This window comes from Anas acuta, chromosome 10 (genome assembly GCF_963932015.1).
Source record: "Anas acuta chromosome 10, bAnaAcu1.1, whole genome shotgun sequence".
In the NCBI taxonomy this organism is placed as follows: Eukaryota; Metazoa; Chordata; class Aves; order Anseriformes; family Anatidae; genus Anas; species Anas acuta.
Window position 1 is genome coordinate 16025211 of NC_088988.1, and position 21789 is coordinate 16046999.

At 39.1% G+C, this 21789-nt stretch overlaps 1 protein-coding gene across 11 annotated transcripts in view; it reads right to left on the reverse strand.

Annotated features, from left to right (window-relative positions):
- CHD9 (chromodomain helicase DNA binding protein 9) overlaps nt 1-21789 on the reverse strand; it is a 92884-nt gene that overhangs the window by 70642 nt on the left and 453 nt on the right. For 9 of the 11 annotated variants that reach the window (XM_068693645.1, XM_068693642.1, XM_068693646.1 and 6 more), the window contains exons 2-4: nt 14422-14493; nt 13657-13742; nt 4793-6396 (exon numbers count right to left, since the gene is read on the reverse strand). In XM_068693645.1, the coding sequence (XP_068549746.1) occupies nt 4793-6229 (1437 nt within the window). In that variant the 5' untranslated portion in view covers nt 6230-6396; nt 13657-13742; nt 14422-14493. Of the gene's footprint in view, nt 1-3846; nt 3856-4792; nt 6397-13656; nt 13743-14421; nt 14494-21528; nt 21547-21789 lie in introns of those variants that run through there. The other 2 variants (XM_068693652.1, XM_068693641.1) reach the window with 2 other exon arrangements.

Sequence of the window (21789 nt, forward strand, 5' to 3'; positions counted from 1 at the left end):
AAAACTGTCATACACTGCTTCACAAACAACGTTAATAACAGGATCATAATTTTACAACATGGTCTCGTAAGAACACTTAAGAGCAATAAGCTTACTATGCAGAAAAGCCGGTCTCTGCTACAAAGAATTTAAATACAGCCACACCAGTTCAGGATTTGAAAATATTTCTCATTATGGGCTCTCTTAAAAATAAACTACGTGGAATTTCAGAAATGCATTCTGAAGAATACTCTAGCCCTCATTTCTATACATCTTCCTTAAGTGCACGTTGCAATGAATTGGCTTGTTGGGCCAACCATAGCTAACCGAGACAACACATCACTGATTCCTAGGCACGTCTTGCATTTGAGATCTGGTATATGAATAGAACGGCAATCGAGCAGAGCAAGAGGTTTTTGAGTGGGATAATCCAAGGGATACTTGCAAAACCAAATTTAGAGCTGATACAAAAGGAAGGGAGCTGCTAACACGGGTGAAAGGCTGAGACCACGCAGGGCATGCATCTCAGCAAAGCCTGTGCCCTGTCCTCTGATCAGGTGAAACTTCCACCTCTGACGATATCCTCATGCATCAAGTTACACCATTCTGACGTATGGTCAATATTTCTTCCTAAGCTTTCAATAAGGACAAGATAAATTCTCTCTAAAAGCAGCGTCACTTGTTGCTCTGAAACAAGCGGTAGGAAAGCACGCACTTGCCAGCAGAACAGCACTTTCAAGTTTCAAGTCAGTTTCAAAACAACAACAGAACAAAAACAAATGCAAACGTCAGATGCAAGATAGTGGACTTCATGAATACACTGAATTATCAAGTTAGGTGCCAAACATTTAGTCACAAAAGGGGTAGAAAAAAGATTCACCTGATACTAAGAGCTGAGATCAACCCCTTGTCGTGTAGTGCTCCCAACCATTAATGAAGTATTATTTTCCAGCCCAATCTCCATTAAGCTTTGAGATATGTAGCAAGAGGAGCACCGGGGCCCCCAGCCTTAGGACGTGGACTTGAATCAGGTCCAGAGGAGGCCGTGAGGATGCTCAGAGGACTGGAGCCCCGCTCCTACAAGGAGGGGCTGAGGGACCTGGGGCTGCTCAGCCTGGCGAAGGGAAGGCCCTGGGGTGACCTTACAGTGGCAACCTTCTCTCAGGCCACTACGAACCTCAGAATATCACCTCAACTTCCTTTTCTTCTAAGCGTACAGAACTGAACATGGATACCTACATTTGTCACCTTCTTTCACACTCATGAAAAGCAAAGAGAATATTTTCAAAACAGTTTTAAGAGGAGGCAAAAAGATCAGGAGCGTTATATTAGTCAAGGGGGAGACTACACGGATCTCCAGTGTATTCCTTCACTTCATTTCGCTCCCATAATCAAACTATGATGAAAAATGCATGATGTAAAATTAAGAGGCACGATATATTTACAATTATAATCTAATTACAGCAGGCATAGAAAGTATAACAGCAGCATAAGACATTTTAGATTGTTTTTAATTGTGCACTATTACACTGAACTATTAATTTTTAAATTAATTTGTACTGAGAGAATAGCTTTACAAGTTACACTGCGATAAGCATGCTTCCTTTCAAACAACGGAGTCACAAGTATTTCATCTCGTCTCATTTTTAAATGATCTTAGTACCACTGCAATTGGGGACATTTGGTTGTCTAATGTTGGGTCCACTCCAATAGTTACAGTTCAACTACTTCACAAAATTTAAAAATAGCTCTTTTTCAAAACCCCTCAATCGTTATCAAAGCAAAACTGCTGAAAACAACTAAATCCACTAGTAATTGTTTCCTCCAGTTGCCATACTATTACTAAGTCATATTACGCACGCTGCAGGCTCAGAGAGACTTGCACACGGTTTGCCCCTATCGTTCCCCCATCGATGGGCTCCTTGCAGCTGTATGACAGCTCCCACTGCACAACCACTTCCTGGAGGAAACACTAAGCATCTCTTCTGTTAGATAAACTTAAAGTCTGAAACCAATTTATATCATTTATTTCATACCCTAGAATCGTAATAAAAAACTACCCAGCAGCTGATATGCCTACCTGGTTTCTGCCACTGTTATTTCAAAGTTCCAGAAGGAAGTAAAAAGGACGAAACAAAGAGCTGAAATCCTGTGAAGATGCGTCCTTCTCCCGCCACTACCAAAACCAAAGCAACCCTCCCAAACACTTGAACATGCTGTACAGGTCTCAGAACTTTCCCTCTGTTCCAGGCTACAAAACAAGGCACTGACGGTGCTGTCAGTGAGGCTGATACAGTCTTAAAAAGGTTCTGATGTACGCTACAGAAAAATTACAGCACCAGAAAAAGTCATGAGACCTACTTTTCATTGCCTGGCTTGTATGCCACGCACTCCTCACAAACCATCCCAACGCATGCATTTCTTGCCACTGCCGCTTTTCCAGGAAGCCACATCCCGCTCATACCAATGGGAGACCCGAGGGTGCAGCTAACAGCTCTGGCTTCTGCCCTGCAGCCCCATGGCAGGGAGTTTGGGCTCTGTTGCTTTAGCAGAACCCAGCAGTACCTCAGTGCCCTACCAGCAGCCCAGCTCCGTGCCCGTGTTAGGGGCTCATATCGGACAGAACCAACACGAGGAGCCACATAGGCTGTGCCCTCCTCTACTCACTCCCTACCCTCAAAAAAAGAAAAAAAGAAAGAACATCAGCGCCAACAGGTTGTACCTACTGCATCATTCCATCCATCGAGCTCATCTGAAGTACACTGCTGTATGCATATCCTAGGGGCAACACGCCAGCACTACACCAACTGAAGCACCAAAAGTTTCGCTTGTAGGAAATGAAGATCACATGCTCCATGCACATCAGCCCAGGTTGTAATGGAGGAGAGGTCATCTACTGAACCAGGCCCAGAGATTCAAGTGTAAGAGCCTCATCTCACTGCCAATGCCACGAAGCAATGGCACATTTTACAATGCCTCCTTCATAGGACATGTATCTTGCAAACTAATTAAAGCAAGTCTCAGCCACTGAGTTCCTTTCCTTCCCAACAACTCTTCCAACAGGACACCAATCCATACTGTAAGGTACAGAGCGCATCCGTAAAGAGAACAGAGAAGTAACACAACAGTTGTAGCTTTTTAAGGCCACATGCACGTACGTATTTGATGTTAGTTGCCTCTGTTTTGAAATGCACAGATGGAAAACCAGAAAACATTGGTATTTCCTCTCTCCTCTCCCAACTAGAAGCTAAATTCCTACTAGAATTTAAAACACCATTTAAAAATCTTCCCATTTTTACTGCTCAGATGCACACAGACTTGAACAGACATCCTCACGCTTTTAGAAGCCCCGGATTACCAGCAAGAGCGGCTGAATATGTAGATGCATCATACAGAAGCTGCAGCTCCTGCTGCCAAACCATTAGTAGGAGTTTCAGTCATTCCTGTCAAATCAAATTCGGGCCTGAAGCTACCAAGCAGTGCCAAAAGGCAACAGCACTCAGGAACTAACTTACAGCTAATGCAGCGATGGCACTCAAAGAAAGCCTTAACAATGGAAAGTCACTAAACCAGTCTCATAAACGGCAGCACCAGCTTAAATGACTTACAGATTTTAAATAGTTCTTTGTGTATTTGGTTACCACATCTCTATTATATTCACGATACAATTTCTTTTGTAATACATTTTTTTGTGTGCTAAAAATTCCTGCAATCTTGCACAGTGAGTTTTCCAATAACTGTAATCAAAACAAATGATTTTGCTGGTTACACAGTTGTGAATAGAGAACTTTTACTAGCTTCTTCAACAGGTATTTGTTGTTCTTGTTAGTTATTGAAAAGTTTAGCTACTCTCAGAAGAGAAAATACCAGTCTATACTTCAATTTATTACTGCTCACACACCTTCAACAAAAGACAAGGTGATACAGATGAAGATAGGGGTCAGTGTTTGGGATGGGGGGGGGAAAGAACTTACTATCACAACCAATTAAAACTACTTGAAAATTCACTAAGCTCACTAGAGAAAACATTAAAAATAAGTCTATAAAACCTTGCATTTCATATATTCATGTCACTGCAAGATTGTTTTTCTAAACTCTTCAATGTTCATACAATTTTTATCTTTTCAGATAATATGAAAACCATTGTCTGCAAAGTTAATTTCTCTTGTATGCCATTAGAACAGTACAAAATAATTGGTGTGCTTTCATGCCCTCCATACCATGGGCTTTAATACATGTAATAGATGCGCATGTTATGCAAGAACAACTGCACATTTTTTTCTTTTACCCAAAAGTAATGAAATAAATAGGTATAGCCGTTTCTATTATTGCCGATCATATAAAAACAAAAAAAACCCTGTATTTTTAGTTAATGACAATGAGCACAAAGTTACCAAGCAAAGGACCAAAGCCAATCAGCCACACCAGTACCTCTTATTAAAGCTCTTAAAAATGCACTGCTATGAGTACTTTAAAAGACAATAAGCCACGACATTTACACCTGAAGCATAAAACAACTGTTCTTCTCTGCTGTACTTAGGAAATACATGCAGTAGAAGGACTGGCTCCATTTTCTCTGAACAACTATCTCAGGTCATATAAATCTGGTTTTCTACAATGCTAAGAAAACAGGAGAAGAGAAAGCAGGCTTGCATCGACAGTTTTTTCATAAACCACGAGTTATGCAGACTTCTTGAGGACCAATTACCAACAAAAGCTCAGTATCTCCAGTCACCCTGCTTTGGCACAAGTACCAATACCAGAGCAGCCAAACCAGGCAGCTCAAAACCCCATCCCCTAAACCCCCACATACCTGTCCTTGTAAGGTTATACGACTTCTCTCTTGCAGATGCTGACTGGAAACTGCAGAATGCCAGGGATGAATCTGACTTTGCGACTGTGCCCGACCAATATCAGACGCCTGTGTTACTTGATGGGGACTTATATGGTGTTCCAGGTCATGCTCTAAAACATGGCTTGTGCTATCCTGAACAAATGCAGAGTCATCAAACTGTGGCAGAAGGTCTTCCTGAAGGAGGTCATCTGGGTCAAGTCCTGTAAACGGTTCGTTTGGAGCCTCAACTTGATGAAGTAAGTTCTCATCCAGAGACGTAAAACCATTGCTCTCAATAGGGTCTGTGAAATGGCTTATCTGAGAAGCAGAACCAGCAGAAGCTGGAAAATTAATATTCACAGGAGAAAGTTTTGAACTACTAAAGTTGCCCTGAGGATGCGCAGAATGCAACATTTGAAAACTACTTGAATTCAAAGGTGTATTAGGATTCAACATGTGCTCGGTTGTTTCTTGCTTGGTCCCTGTTTGAGATGTAAAGGCATCGCTTCCAGTGAAGTCAGAGATAGGGTGTGTCTGCTGGCTACTAGAAAGAGCTGTTGTAGACTGAAGAAGGCTGGTAGGAGAAATGTGGTTATTAGAGTACGAATAAGGAGATGAAAATTGTTGGCTATTATTGACAGAACACGGAGTAATAGTTGGGGACTGTCCATCAAAAGTTCCTTCTTGATTCCCACAAAAATGTATTGAAGCACTTGCAGTTTGAGAAAACTGTTGAACAGACAGAGGCTGCTGTGAAGTTGAAGGATTAGAAACTGGAGGTGGGTGGTTAACGTTGACTCTGTGAGAAGTAGATACATTAACTTCCAGGAAGTCTTTTGGCTGACTCAGAGCATCTTGCCCCGTGTTGTTCCTGCTTTGTTGAGATCGTAGTGAGGCACACTGATGCTGCGGTTCATTAGCCTGAAATAAGGCAAAGTCATGGTGTGCTACAAAGCTTTTGTTTTGCTGCATAGACTGAGAATGTCCTTGGTGAAAGGGGGACCCATTTTGATTCGAAACAGTCGTGGCAGTTTGGTGACCCCACATAGGACTACCATCAGCCACATCTGGAAACATCCCATTAGACTGGGTTTGTGGATGAATTGGTGAACAGTTGAATTGAGAGTGTGGCGATAAGACGTTGTCTGCTGAGCTATTGAAAGACGTACTTACTTGGTGAAGTTTCAAAGAATCAAACTGATTCAGCGGCTCAAACTCACTCATCTTTTGTTGATTCTGAGCATCTTGCACATGGTTCAAGGAGTCTATGTGCAAAGGTTCAAATTCTGCACCTAAATTCAATTCATCAACAAGTGAAACAGGTCCAGGTTGAACAAAGGCATCATCTGACAAACCTTCTAAGGTCTCGCTAAAAAGATTGGCATCATCAAAAAAATCCATCATAGGATCAGTCATCTTGGTAGGTCTGTACTGCTAACTTCTCTCAACTCCAAAAGGAGTCAGTTTCGGCTCTCTGCAGTAAACAGAAACAGATTACATCCAGTGGTCACCACCTTATCCAAGGCATACCAGCATCCATTAGTGCTTCTGATGAAATGTTCGTCTTAAAGTGTTAAAGCATCCTATGGGAGAGGAAAAAAAGAGAAGCATAATTACACACAATTGCTTTGTATTTCAAGTCATTCCTCATACCTCCTTTCCCTTCCCCATATTTCTATGGATTTTTGATATTTCATTCATAATTTTAATAATGTAGGTAAAGCACAAATCACTTAAGAGTTGTTTTTTGCTTTTAGCAAATGTCCTCTACAGCTCTTATAGTTTAAGCCTTATGAATCTGATGTTTTAAATATATGGGTTTCAAATTGTTTCCAGTTTGCTGTTATCTAAGCACAAATTCAGATTCTCATTTTCATTAAAGATACCAAATTGTAACAGACTTGTGTTTCTCAGTAGTCCAGAAGTAAAATTAATTTGCTTATGATCAAATTCAACGGAATGACAACTTCCCCCATACCAAACACCTTCAGACAGATAAGCCAACACTAGGATCCATGCGGATGACGTATTTTACAACACTTTTTGTTTTAATCAAGGCAGTAATGTTTTCCAATATAAAGTGATCTAGTAAGGCAACTATTTATATTTGATGGAATTTGAATGTGTTATCTTGTAAGCATTTTAACAATAACTATTTTTCTGCACTGTTATTAAAAGATCCATGTTCAGGTACTTCCACGTCTGAACTATTTCACTATTCTAGCTAGGTAATTCAACTAGGCTACGCCAAGATGAATTAGATGAGCTCCTATATCCCCTAGTCAGTAAAAGATATAGAATAAAACAGACCTACTGAACACACACATTTTTCAGAAAAGTACCAAAAAAGATGAGGAAAGATCTCTATCTGCATTTCGCCAAACCAACACCTCTAAAGACCTGCATTGTTTTCAAGCATTTGTAGCATTTCTAATAGAATCATCTCTCATCTTAGGATATTTCAACTCAAAAGATAAGTTGGGGAACAAAGCTATTTTAATTAAGAAAATAAAACCAAGTAAGATTAATTACAGGGAAAGAATATTGTAGCCACAGAATAATCTAATTTAATAGATGCCCACCTGTGGAAAGATGGATGGTAATTAAAGTAGCCATGTGTAAAATGTCAAGTTCCAGGTTATCGAGGACACAACTGTTAAAAACTCAGCTTTGAAGCCTGTAACAATATAAATTTACATACTGGGACTGAGCATAACCATCTCACCAGACTGCACGTAGCTCCTTGGTTATGCCCAGATAGACTCTGTTTCACTGTGACTCATAAGAAAGGCTATTCAGTTTGTACTAAAAACTTGAGGGGAAAAAAAAAAATTCTTCTGTCTTTAGTGATACCGATACAACCAGATGTACAATATCTTTATGTGGGGTAAGTGATGTACAGTTCAGCAACTCCACAGTAAATATTATACACACTCTTGAGTTTAATTATACAATGGCCTAGAAGAATCAAACAGGAGTAACAATGTCCATGTATTGAAAAAGCACGTACCAGACAATCTCTCCGTGTTTTATTGCTGAATAACTTAAAAAAAAAAAAAAAAAAAAAACTAATATCATTACAGTCATGGCACTGTAACTCTGAGCTTGCCTCATGGCAATTTTCTTCTTCGCTCAAAAGACAAGAAATGCTTCCCATCCCTGTTCTTCCAACTTCCTTACATGATAATGAAAAAAAGTAAGAAATAAAGAGACTACAAAACTTTTCCAATATAAAATATATTATATATTTTCTAATATATCTTTTAAGATGCAAAGGGTTTATAAAACAAAAAGTCTTCGTATATGTAAAAAGAAAAGGTAACCTGAAGATGTCAGCATCAAGCATCCAAACAAGATGGACTTCCAAATGAGAAATCTGAAGGCTAGACACACGAGAAACTTCTCCAGGCTAAGCAGATGCATGTCATACATCATGACAAAAGTTGTTATGTAGACAAGAAACGATCAAGTGGGAAAAAATAAAAATAAACACTTTATTTTCAAAAGAATACCACTGCAGATAGCCTGAACACAACTCTGTTGCAAAGACACCTTGTCTTTTGACCAGAAAAGTACTTTTACACTTAGCTTTTTAATTCACTGTCCATAAAATGCATCATGCTTCTTCAGCCCAAAGAAAAGCATACCTGGGAACTTCAACAATACCTGATTGGGATAAACTAACCCTTGCACTCAGTCATCTTCCAGACTTACTTAGTGACTGTGCTTCTTGTGTCTCTGCTGTACTTATATATGAAAATGTTAAATGCTCAGCTTGCAAATCATGAAGGGACATGAAGGCAAACCACAGCACACTTCTGATTTAAATTGGCACATAAGCATGATTTTCCGTCCCTACCTTGAAAAAAAATTCTGCCTTCTCACATCCAACTTAATGAAACATTAAGATTCTCACATGGAAACTTTCACATGCTGTAAGTGCTTCTCTTCCCCTATTTTGCTCCCCCTTACCCAGAAAATGATAGCAGCTACAGTTAGGTTTTAGCACACTTTCATCCAGCCTTTTCTTTTCCCCAACAACTCTATTGTACCAAGTTGAATTTTGGACATTCTTTTACCTCTGGCTGGCAGAAGAACATTTTAGGAAATAAGTGCTTTTAAGACTTTCATCTATTGTACTTGACAACCAGAGGTTTAACAATGCAAGTGCAGACAGTATTTTATGAGTATTTTTCCAAAACCCTTCTCACTCAAGACAAGTTCCTCTTGCAGTCACATTCTAATCAGAATGGGGAAACCAGTTTTGAATCCCTACTCAATGAAGCAAACTACAGTAACAAGAGGCAGAATGTAAAAAACAAACAAATAAAAAATACAACCAACCAAACAAATCCCACCCAAAATCCCAACACTGTTTTGTTAAAACTATTTATTTCCCATCAAGCAAACACTGTTACGGTTAATAATTCTATTTTACAGCAATCCAGTTTGATTTCTCTTCATAAATAGAATTCAACATCTACATGCCCCTTATACCCCGAATTTGTGATAATCACACTTGCTATAGAAACTAAGTTAACTGTAATACTTTGTATTTCTCAATTCACCATTATTTTATACTGATTTAACATTAATCTCAACCCAGCTTAAAGTTGCTAAGATCCTTCTACAACAGCAAAGTCTAAGACCTACTTGGAGAAATTCTAGAAAATAAAAAGGGCACCACACCAGAGGTACAAACTGACAAAGCAATCAGAAGACCACAGTCTCTTTACTTGAGTTTAAGAAGTTACTGCCCCCCTATGAGCTGGAATTGCTTCAACAGCATTTACCAAGTATAGGACATTAGGTAAACTTGTAATTTTCCACGGTGTTGCACTTTTTATTTATTTATTTTTTTTTAATATAGTGGAACCCAGAGACATCCAACAATATTCCTTACTAGCATTTAGCTTCTCTCTTTCTAACATCTCAATTTTGTATCAAGCTGATTTATGCAAGAAAACGGAACAAGAACTAAGAAAAAACATCAGATGTGTTCTTCAGACATGCTGAAACACATTTCAAGGTTTGTCATCCTTGTATATTCTAAAGCATTTCTCATTTAAACATTAAATTTCTCCAACTGCTAACTCTACAATTTTACCTCATACAAAGCACAGCATGCAAGAAGTATCAAGTTATTCTGCGAACATACCTGAATTAAAACAAAAACATCTTCCAGCTTCTATTTTTATCACTTCACTACTCATTAAACAGAACACTTATAATTTATTAGTTCTTAGCATAAGCTTTATAGTAGAGATCTAAACCAAAGTTTTAAAACAGAAGAAATGGTATTAAAATGGATCTTACAAGTCCAAGTGAATGAAAATATACTCACTTCTGCATAGCTCATGTTTTTCATTTAAAAGTACACAACTTGGTAACCTAGATGTTTGTAAAAACATCTTTTCTATTACAAACAATATAAATCAATTAACTACTCCTGTTCCTTTTAATTTCCAAAATCAGCTCATTTACTTTTTCTGTAATTCTAACTTCTTTAAACTTTACACCTTTCTCAAGTTTTATTTATATCCAAAACCACTTAGAAATGAAGCAGGGTACACTCAGCCCTATTTGATCCCTTTCATTAAAAAGTCCGCGTGCAACAAGACAGAATCGATACCAGAGCAGAGGTTAGGAAACGGAGGTTTCAAGTTAAAAAGGTTAATGTAACTTCTTGCAAAGGGAAAAAAAAAGCAAACTTTCTCCATTCTGGCTGTCCATCAGAGTTTAGTAACAACCTTTTTTTGCTCTAGTCAGAGAGAAAGGCCAAGAAGAAATAAAGACAGCCTGAAAGTCTCAAAGAGATGAATTTCTTTTAGAGTAGATTAATGTGTGGAAGGTAAGAGTTGCAAAAAGACAAGCTATAGCTATAGGAACAAGCGAGAGCAGAAATGAAGGCAATGGGAGAAGATACAATAAACAGACGAAAAGTACAGAAAAATGTATTTTATCACATATATCAAAAAAAGAATGAACTTGTAAGAAAAAGACAAATTTTCCTTGCAAGAAGAGAAGTAGTAGTCAATGAAGAGTAGCAGTAAAATGCAAAATAAAACCTGATTATTTCATTAATTGCATTGTTGATTACTAACGATGAAGCGACAACTGCAAACTAGCTGCTTTAGTTATGAGCACGCCAAACAGGTAAAGATTCAGACATTACTAATGACGTCTCCTCTTTCATCCTTTGAGGGACTGAGTATCGCAGCTTCACATGACAGACATATGACAGCATCACAGATAATAGGAAGCAGGTGACTTTGATGGACATTTTTTATGTGAGAAGCTGAAATAATGGCTATCCAGACACATAATAAAAGCTGCCTCAGAAATAAGTTGGGGACAAGTTAGTAGAAGAGATTAGAACTGAAGTCATCCAAGCATAACATAACAGAAATCCAGATTACATGTAAAGGAAATAGAAGAGGTAAACACAGATGGCCATAACTAGGGAGGAGTTTTATGTTATATGCATGGACAGGTTGTTTTTTTGTTGTTTTGTTTTGTTTTGTTTGTTTTAAAGCAAGACAACAAAGCATAACAGACTTGCTTCCAAACAAGATCTGTGAAAGACTGAAAAATAGTTTTGTTTGCTAAATTTTATGTAGTATACAACAGCATGACAGGCAGGTGGACTTGTATCATTTGCCCATCTAATAGATGAAACACTATGTCAAAAGAGGTATACTGTGGTAGAAACAATACTGAAAAATCTGATCACTTCTGCACGATATTCAGAAGTGATAGGGCTCTTCCCTCCCCCAATATTAGAAATAAATTACATTTACACTATCATTATTTATCTGATTTAATTATAACCAAAGCTTTGGCTGAGTTCAAAAAGCTGCAGTAAATTAAATACAGAAGTAATTTCCCAGTGATGCTCAATATAAATGATAGTATATTATAGATTTTAAGATCAATGTGCATGTTAAATTTAAAATACACAAAGGGACAGAACAATTCGCTCAAATTCAAGAAATACAGAGCATAGAAAAAGAATATTTAGACATTTAGTAGAGATGAACTGTTTTAGACTCTAACAGAAAGAGAGAAGCAAGTCTTTGAATAAGAATGCTACGGTACCTATAGCAAATACAGATCAAAGAGGTGAGTTTTCTCTTTCTTGTATCACTAAAATCAGTAAAAAGTTTGCTTGGGTAGTCTGTTTCATTGAACAGAGAATAAATATCCACATTTAATTTATACAATGCATATTATATTAGTATGTTGTGTATTATATCTATACATGCACGTGTATGTATATATATATATGTATGCATTTTTAATTTTAAAATTGCCTTTCATATATATGCATTTCTAACTATTTTGGAATAATAAACTGTACCTTAAATAAAGTCACACCCTCAACATGATACTTTTGTTTAGAACTCTATTCTACTAAAGAGTTCAGAGACATTATATTAAATACTTAAAAGATAAGTCCTTCATATTTTGATTTGAAGGTCAGAAAAAGATTTGAAACTGCTTTAAATTCTCAGGGGATTCCTGTCCACAGCTACGGCTCCAACTCTGAGTAAGAGCATACAACCAGAGCACACTGACTGGGGTGTACTTGCCATATGGATACAGGGTGGTCTGGTTGCATATCTGCACTTATTTTGCTTACACCAAACGCTTCGTATCACTCACTGCTCCCCCTTGTACCCTTCACAAATGCAATAACTGCCATCTAACACCTCTCCTCCTTTCCCCTAAGCAGGTAGCCTCTGGGAAATAAATATTGAAGGTTTACAGGAAAAAATAAATGACAAATGACAATTACACACTTTTAAAGTTTTTATATAAAAGTTCAAGCGAACCAACGTGACAAAGGACATCTCACATGGAAATGAAACATCTTTCAATGCAATTAATGCCAAATTGCTACCATTATCAAAGAGATTGGCAGGCACTACGTATGGGACAGATCCTTCATTGAGAACAGCTTTTCTTAAGCTCAGAGCAAAACCACACCAAAGAGAAGGTGTATCACAAAATTTTTATATATAAAATTCCATGACATCGTGCAATGATATCAGCAATGTTTGTGGTACTTCATGTATTTCTTCAAGGATCCATTAATTTCTAACTCAAGTTTAATTTATAACATTAATTTATAACTCAAGTTTATTTTATAGTCTCAAAATGATATTTCAACAAGCAGTGCTTAATATATGAAGGGAACACATTATACCAAATTCTGCAACATATGAAGTTAGCTGTTTTATTTAGAGACCTACAAAGATTAAAATATTAGTAGCATTTAGAAAAACTCCCATTCTCTAGTAGGATTTTTGCAAGTTTTTTGTTTCTACTTTTTTGAAGTAGGAGTAACACCCAAAAATTTCTTCAGATGAGATACAGCTTTTACTACTGAAAAACTGTTTTTGTTTTTTTAATTACATACAATTCACATCTATTTTTGTTTGTTGTTTTCTTTTCTTTCTAGAGCTCCAAATTCAACAGATGCATGGTAAATGTCTAATGAAAGCCAATAGAACTGTTGTATATATCCAAAAAGGAATCAAAACTCACTGACCAAATCGTAATTATTTAGAATTATTGTTCACCTATATACAAAAACTCTGTCCCACTATCTAACCAAAAGTTAATGTAATATGAAAGCCAGACCACTGATACTTAGGTATTAGAACTCCTAAGTTGCATGAATAGCTTGGGTCAAAATTAAGAGCCCATACATGCACCTAAGGAGCTCTATACTGAGTAACTGATGAACCTGTACAACACCAGTTGCTAAAATCTTAGAAATTAACAATATACCACAAGATACTACATAAAAGCATGCAAGTTAAGATGAAACTCCTTACCCATGAATACAGAACACATCTCTTTAACGAAGAATTGAGTTCAGAGATGCTCTTTATGGCCAGATGAGCACCTCATCATTAGAGACCTGAAAACGAAACATATTAAACAAGTCACACAAAACCAATTTTAAGATTATACTTGAAATAATAGTATATTATTATGCAAATACAACAGTTGGAACTCAATTATTTAATAGATACCATAAAAACAAGAACACCAGAATTAATGTACAATCGGCAATAGCCATGCTGTTATAGACGTCTCATAAATAAGGAAGTGAAGTGCCTATTTTTACTAACTTTGGGAGAAAAACAAAAAAAAAACAAAAAACTGCAACATCCCAGTAATTTTTTTTTCTGAATACTATTACTACATTTATCCTTTTATGTAATGTCAAATAGATCTCCCATTATGCAAAAAGTCCTCTTCACACCCAGATGTTAGAATCAAGTTCAAAATTATTCAACTGTCAAGTACTATGCAGCATTTCAAAATATACTTTAATTCCTAAACTTGTTTATTTAAAAGTTGTTGTACAATATATAAATTAATTGAATAAAAGCTTGAAAAATATTATTTATTATATTTCAATCAAGTAATTGCTCCTACATATGAAACCGAAGCAGTAAAAAACAGAAGTCTAATTAACCTGTAACTACTATACAAGACAAGCACTATCTTAAGTTCCTTGCTATCAGAAAACATAGCTGTCCTCCCTGAAGCAGTGTGTTCAGAAATCTTCAAAACAAAAAGATATTACTTACTCTTCAGGCCAGCTTCCTTGAACAGCTTCCAATATGGAGACAACTGTGGAGTACTTAGCAGTTTGAAATATCCTACGTTGAAAAGAAGAAAAAATGTATGTAAATAGAAGAACAGAACTACGATACATTATTCTAACAGTAAAATATAAGTAGTATTTCGTACAGAGAAAGAATCATTGATGATTGCACTGAGTGCCAAACACATGCAAAAGGAACTTAAAGCTTTCTTAAGATGCAAAACAAGGTCTGTCTCCCCAGATTCTCAACTAAGCTATGTTGTACGCGAGCTTTTAATTACACAATTATGTACATATCTGTATGGTTAAAAAAAGTTCTGTACAGTTTCCGTCTTTGGAGCATGGTCTTAATTCTTCTTCTAAATCTTAAATTGTGAAAATTTGCTGATACATGAGGAAGCTTATATTAAATAGAACCAGAACTAAAGTTATGTAGAACTAGATGCAGACATATTAGGCTATCTTAGAAACTTTTTTTGTTTTTATCTTCCACTGACCAACTAACATAACCTCATCATGAAATACTCAAAAACCATGCACAAAAACCTATGGGCACAAGGATTTTCTCATGTTCTTGATGGAATCCTAGAGAACTAGGATTCCGCACAAGATTTTGAACAATAACCACCTTTCTCATTTTAGACCCCAAAATGCAGACTTTTATACACATTACTGCAACAGGATATAAGCTATGCATTTCAAATAGTGTAAAATAATCATTTTAACCCTAAGTTCCACTTCTTAGTGCGCCATCCTAGATTTAATTAAAGAGTGCATTAAGTTTTATACAAAATCCTTGTGTGTTTTTGTCTTAGGTCTTTGGCAAATACCCTTTAGAGAACTTAGCAGCAGCAGACTGAGAAATTATTCTTTTCAACTCCTTCTCTCACCCTATCTGCCAAAGGTTACTGCCCTCAAATCACATTGCTCAGAACAAAACACGTACATGTGCCTTTGCTGCTTCAGTGCATAATGTCTCAGCTCAGGTTTAACCTAGCCTTTTGGCATTAGACATTGCATTAAAATGGCTGAGGTGTACACACACTTTCCATTTTCTCATTTATATTTTGCAGGCATTAATTTCAACAGAGGAACAATAACAAAGGCGGTATGGAGAAGGGCAACATGGTACAATTGTTCGGGAGCTTGGAAGATGGCTAGAGTTTCAAGAAGCATCTTGTAAAGCGTGTAAGGCTTATCCTTGAGCCAGTTTATTTTACTGAACATAAATGTTAGAAAGTTCAAGGGTTCTGCCACAGGACTACTGAAGGAAGCTATTCTAATAACTTGCTGTGCTCTTTAAACATTACCATCATTCTGCTTCTCCAAAGGGAAGAGTCAAATTTCAGAACTTGAGAGGTGCTGCTTATTTTGCTAATACAGCTCACAGAATTTCCCAGTCTGCTCTTCTTCAGGTGCAAATACCATTCTGCAGAGTAACTTCTCTTTAAGAGATCTGCCCACAAATCTCAGCATAGCCGCACTGAATAGGAACGGGCTCTTTAGTTCTCAGAAGAGTTAGAACAAGATATTCAGTGTAACGTCCCTGTAACTTACACATCTGATCACTGGAAAGGCAGTTGCACAGGCTTCCCTCTAAGTTTAAAAAGAAAAACCTCTCGGTGCTCTCTAAATTTCTTGTGTGTGCAATTAGAAGGTTTCTAATTATTTGCCAGCTGCTTTTATCATGAACTCCAGCATTATACCCGAGACACATTTCTGAATTCCACTATCTTCCTGAGGAACTTTACTGCAGTTTTTAAGAGGTAGAGAAATGAATGCACTGAAAACCAGAAAAAAGCATTCTCCTTTTCACAGGGCCTAAAACCAGATTTCGTAAGGAACCTTCAGAGACAGAAAGACTTCACAGCACAGCCCTCTTTCAGCTCACAATCTGTTAGCATATTAACTCCCAACAATTCCCATGTTCTCATCTGATAAGCATCTTTATGAACTACTGCAATTTTATGACCTGGATGTACCAACTAGAACAATTCAAAGGCTCGCGTCTGTTCTACAAATGAGCTGTGAGTACAGACCAACAGTAGCAAAGACTTGACACTGACAGAGAGAAACTCCTAAAAATTTGCAAAAAAAAAAACCAAAACACACCAAACAACACAAACTGAAGTCTGGACACCACCAGCTGAGGACATAAGAGGACCATGGACATCAGTGCCATGAGCGCTCTGCTCAACAGAACAGGTTGGGACAATCAGGTTCATGCTACACAAGCTGGCATCAAGTGTTTCACCTATTACACTCATCTGTATCTTTCAGAAACAAAGCTGCATGTAATTTTTCTCCTTTAAAACTATTTTCAAGCAAATTTGGTATCCAAGTTTCTCAAAAAAGTCCTTCCCAAGCACATGCTAAGCAAAACCTTCTGAGTTTGTGACTAGTTTAACATACTATTCTTAAGAAAATGATGAAAAATGATATTATCTCAAGCAAAATAACATTTATCATCTTGTTTCATTGTTTCACGAACATGTTCTTGAATTCACTTACAATAGACTGCCAGAGAATCTGGGCTCCTGCTGTAACACCAATCCTTTGCCACAAGCATGTGACAACGCAGACTTCTAAAACACTTCCCCTGCTGAAATGGGCCAATACTCATCTGTCTCTCAAGGGCAACCGAGCGTTAATTCTTAAAAAACTTTCCTGAAATTCTGGCTCTGAACCTAGATTTTAGCCTACCTTCTGCAAAACAGAAAAAAAAAAAAACACAAAAAAAACTTCCAAAACCTGGATGCTGAAACCAGCAGCACGGCGCCCCATGGCATCAGGCCCAATCTCTTCCCCAACACGTGGCAATGCTGGTGGAAGCCACCAACTGCCGTGGCTTCGCTACAAGGTAAGGGAAAACAAAAATGTCCAATTTACCTCTCAGATTCCCTCTAAAAAATGGAGTATCAGAGGCAAATTTCATGCCACTACACAGACCTAAACTCTATGAAACTTAAATTTTTCTTTGTTGAGACGTTAAGGACCAAATGTAATAAAATAATTTGCTCTATAAAAGCCACTTGCAGAATAAATTGTGGAAAACTCCCTCAATTTTAGTGACCAGAACACAACTGAGTTTTCTAACACTGCTCGTGCAACACAAGGAAAAATGCCCAACAGGACACTGCAGAAGGAAACCATTTGGTAACCAGAGTTATTAAATTTTCTGAATATGACTCAGATAAAGAACAAAGTCAAAAAATATTATTTGTCTTCAGAAAAAAAAAAAAAAAGGAAATTTTTCTATCTGGCTGCAAACCTTAACTGTTGATTTAAGATGAAAACAAAAATATTTACCTTATTTTCTTTAAAAAAAAAATAAAAGTAATGTGCATTTACTACTATTTCATGTCTAAAGACATGAAAACTTGACTTCTTGGTAAATCCTAAGAGAGAAGTTGAAGATCAATGCATTGGCTCATTGACAGGTGTCACATCCTATCAATATTTCTGCTGAATTCTGAGTTAAAAGAACTGCCTTTTCTTGTAGCCTCGTAACAAAGCAAAGGCAGCACTAAAGGAGAACTCAACCCAAGAGTAGCCTTTCACTTCAGCACTAAAGCTGGTCCTCTAAAGCTGTGTATCCACATGAATACTACTACACATGCATTTTGAAAGTGTTACTGAGATGCTAAAAGGTTCTGAAGTTGAGCTACAGCTTTGCTAACCACACCATTTTAAAAGTGTTTGATTTAAAGCTCATCTTCCGCAAGTTTTGAACTCTGCAGTTCCTCGAAAACATGGTCATTGCAAACCACATCATACTTCGTCATGCAATACTTAAAAGAAAAAAACTGCTTAAAAAAGACCTCTCTTCACACCTTTGTAACTAGGAAAGTCTTCTGTTCAGCCTTTCTGACATCTGGCCAGCTCACATTTATGGATTGATTACATGGGGCAAAAAAATCAGAGAATCCTGCCATTCCTTCATTCAAAGAGCTGAAAACCATTTCTGGTGGTTGCTGTACGGCCAAAAGAATTAAACCTTAGCACAATAGCTTATATTGCTGAATGGGAAAGAGTTATTACTTCCAATAACATCCTAAAATATTTCCAGTAATTCTAACTATCAGTTCTTGAATGTTTGGCTTAAGAGACAACTGGTTTCTCCATCCCCCATTTACACATACACATTACCGTTGCATTCCTGACACCAACTGCAGGAAGAGCACTAGAAAACGGAATTAGAGCACATAAGATAAGCCTGGGAGTGGGAGATTTCTAGGTGCTCATTAAGCACACTGTTTGATAGAAGAGGCTATAGAAAAGGACAAATGAAGGCAGCTGAGCAGAAGAATACAACCTATCTGACGAACTAATTTGGTTAGAAAAGAAACTGAGCGTGAAAGTTACCAGATCTCAGGTAAACCCAAAAACATACTTCAACTGAACAATTTAAGAACCTAGGGCCCAAAGTTGACTGACACCTTAGTTAACAACAGTGGCAGAAAGAAGTCTAATACTGCAATCCCAAACTGTGTCGGCTCATGCCGCTTGTCTCCATCAGATCCAACTTCTCATCCTAAACTGCATGAACAGTATCCAAGAAAGAAATGTGTCTGAACACCTGGCCATTACCTACAAGCCTGATACCAAGGAAAAAGAAGAAAAGGGAACTGCATTGTAAGAAATTCTGACCCATAAAATACATGCATAATTGTCCAGCTTACCTTTACTGCTGAAGTGTCTGAAGGATTAATATACTTAACTCTTAGTATTATAGATTTGTGAGATACACAAAAAAAAATCTTACAACTAGCCCTCTAAGACAAGAACAAAAGTGCAGCCATTTACTTTATGGGTTGCACAAATAAGGTAATTTTAAAGCATCATGTGGATGTTTTTGTTTTAATCCACCTGCATCGCTAACTTTTCCTTCTCTTTATACAGGGAAACAAATGAACAATGTCTGTTTCAGGGCTTCTGTAGTCTCCTAGTACTGGCTCATGTCATACATCACTTAGATAACATCACTAAAAATAGTTTTTAAAAACAACACTCTGCCTTCATCAAGATTTCTCCATGACTGAACCCTTGGAGGAATCTTCAGGAGCATTTAGCACCAGCAGCTCTGAGTAGGTGCTGAGATCCCTCAAAATCCTTGAAAAATTATGGGGCTTAAAATCCCAGTTCTTCCTCCAGCCAAAATAACAGCTTTAATCTGAGGGAGAGGAGGTAGCACACCTTCACCATGAAGAGCAGCATAAATTCTAACAAATGGGACTACCTGGTTAAACACAAACCAGTAAGCACGAAGTAAACCAGCAGAGGCATTGTAACCACCTATGTGCCTGTCCTTATCATACTATAAATGCACAGTAAACTGAGGCAGTTTGCCCCCCTTTCTCATTAAAAAGAGAAAGCTCCCTCACATTTAGTGTAAGGTTAGAGGGTTCACAGTGGGCTGTAATTGGGCAGCTACCGATACCCCAGGCTTGAAGTCCACTCTATTTCCCACCAATTTCTCTGTGTGCCCTCGCCTGGCACACAGTTCCCTGCATTGGTTAACTTTCAAGGCCATGTATATTAATTTTTGCTCTTTGGATGACAAAAACTGCATATTTAAGTCCGTGGTGCTTTGGAAGTCCCATCTGCCAGATGCAGGAACAATGAAAAAGTCATTATTAAGCCTGAAAGAAAAAAGTATAAATGGGAGGTGGTAGAAACTCTGTCAGTCGATAAAACCAAAAGATATTAACTGCTGCTACTCATTCTTTAATAGTTAACAAAGTATATAAAAGGAATAATTACTAATTGAAAAATATTTATCCTATGGAAGAATCTAGCAAAAAGCTGATCTACGTACCAAGCCATCAAAACTCGGAGCCAGGTAAAAACCCAGGTATTTCTCAAGGATGACTGAATGTTAACATTCTGCCTTGAATGCTAACCGTGCAATCATTTGTATGCAAATATAAGTGAAAGAATGATTTTACCTCACACCTACCAAATAGGAGCTCGATGGTGTCAAATGACACAGCTTGAAAGAGATGCAGAAAGGTCTCACATTTGATGGGCCTAATCTTCCTGAGATGCGAATTACTTTTCATGGCTACTTCTCGCACTCTCGAAAAAGACACGCAAGGAGAACTAAAAACCTTCTCTATGGATGTAGATTGCTGTTTTGTGCCCCGTGAGTACGCACAGTGCTGCTAAAGGGTTCAGATTTCTTCTGCGTAAGGCAGGAAGACCGAGCTCTATTTCCTCACAGTGCTGAAGTTGAACAACTTTCACGAACTGAAGGAAGTTTGTAGTTGCTGAAGATTTATGGCACTTATACGAAGACAGTGAGGAGTGCAAAATACTTCTTGAGAACTGAAAGTGCACACATCAACCTTCGTGTCAGAGCCATGCAGCCAAGTGAGAGAAGCCTGCTCTCCTCACCTGCCTCGTGTCCCTGCCCACAAAAACGCGTGCGAGGAGGGAACGACGAGCTTTTCACATTTCACCGCTCTATGCTTCAGGAAGAACCAGCGCAATGTCTCCCCTTTAGTGGGAAACGATGCACGCCACCAATTCACCCAGCACGATTTGCAGTGCTGAGCTGGCCTCGAAATCCTCCCCTTGTCATCCCACAAGGAAGTCAGCCTGCTACCTGGGAAACGCCAGCCAACAGATCCCAGCCCCGTGCTCCCACGGCTGCTCTCAGCTCCCACCCCTGCAGCAGGGACCTGCGGCCAGGAGCCTGGGGCTGCCCTCCCAGCAGCGACCCCCAGCCCAGCAGAGCCCCCGGCCGCCCTCCCCAGCACCCGGCCTTCCCCTGCCCCACTCCCCACCTCCTGCTGCCGTGGATGCAGCCCAGGGGCTGCCACAGCCGCCTCCTTTTTTTTCCCTTTCGGCTTCCCCCGCCTGGCAAACCCTTTTTTTCTGCCCACCTGGGCGGGGAGCGAGGGGGGGGCGCCCCGCTGCCCACCCTGGGGGTGCCGCACCCCAGCTCCCCTCAACCAAGGAGCTGTGGGGAGCCCCCCCCTCCCTCCCCTCCCTTTCCCTTCCCCCTCCTCGCCGGGGGGGCCGAGGCGCATCCAGCCCCGTCCTCGCCCTCCCCGCGGCGGGCAGCGCCCCCTGCCCTTCCCCTCACCTGGCAGCGCCCAGGCCCCGGGGCCAGGCCCCGTTCTCCCCCTCCAAACTTTGCGGGCGCCGCATCCCTGCCCCTCACCCCCGGCAGCGGCCCGGCCCCCCCCTTCTCTCTCCCTCCCTCCCGGCGGCGGCCCCGGGCCGGGCCGGGCCGTGCCGGCCGAGGGGCGGAAGCAGGGGCAGAGCCGTGCGGGGAGCAGGCCGCGCCGAGCCTCCCGGCAGCAGCAGCAGCAGCAGGAGGAGGAGGAGGAGGAGGAGGAAGGAG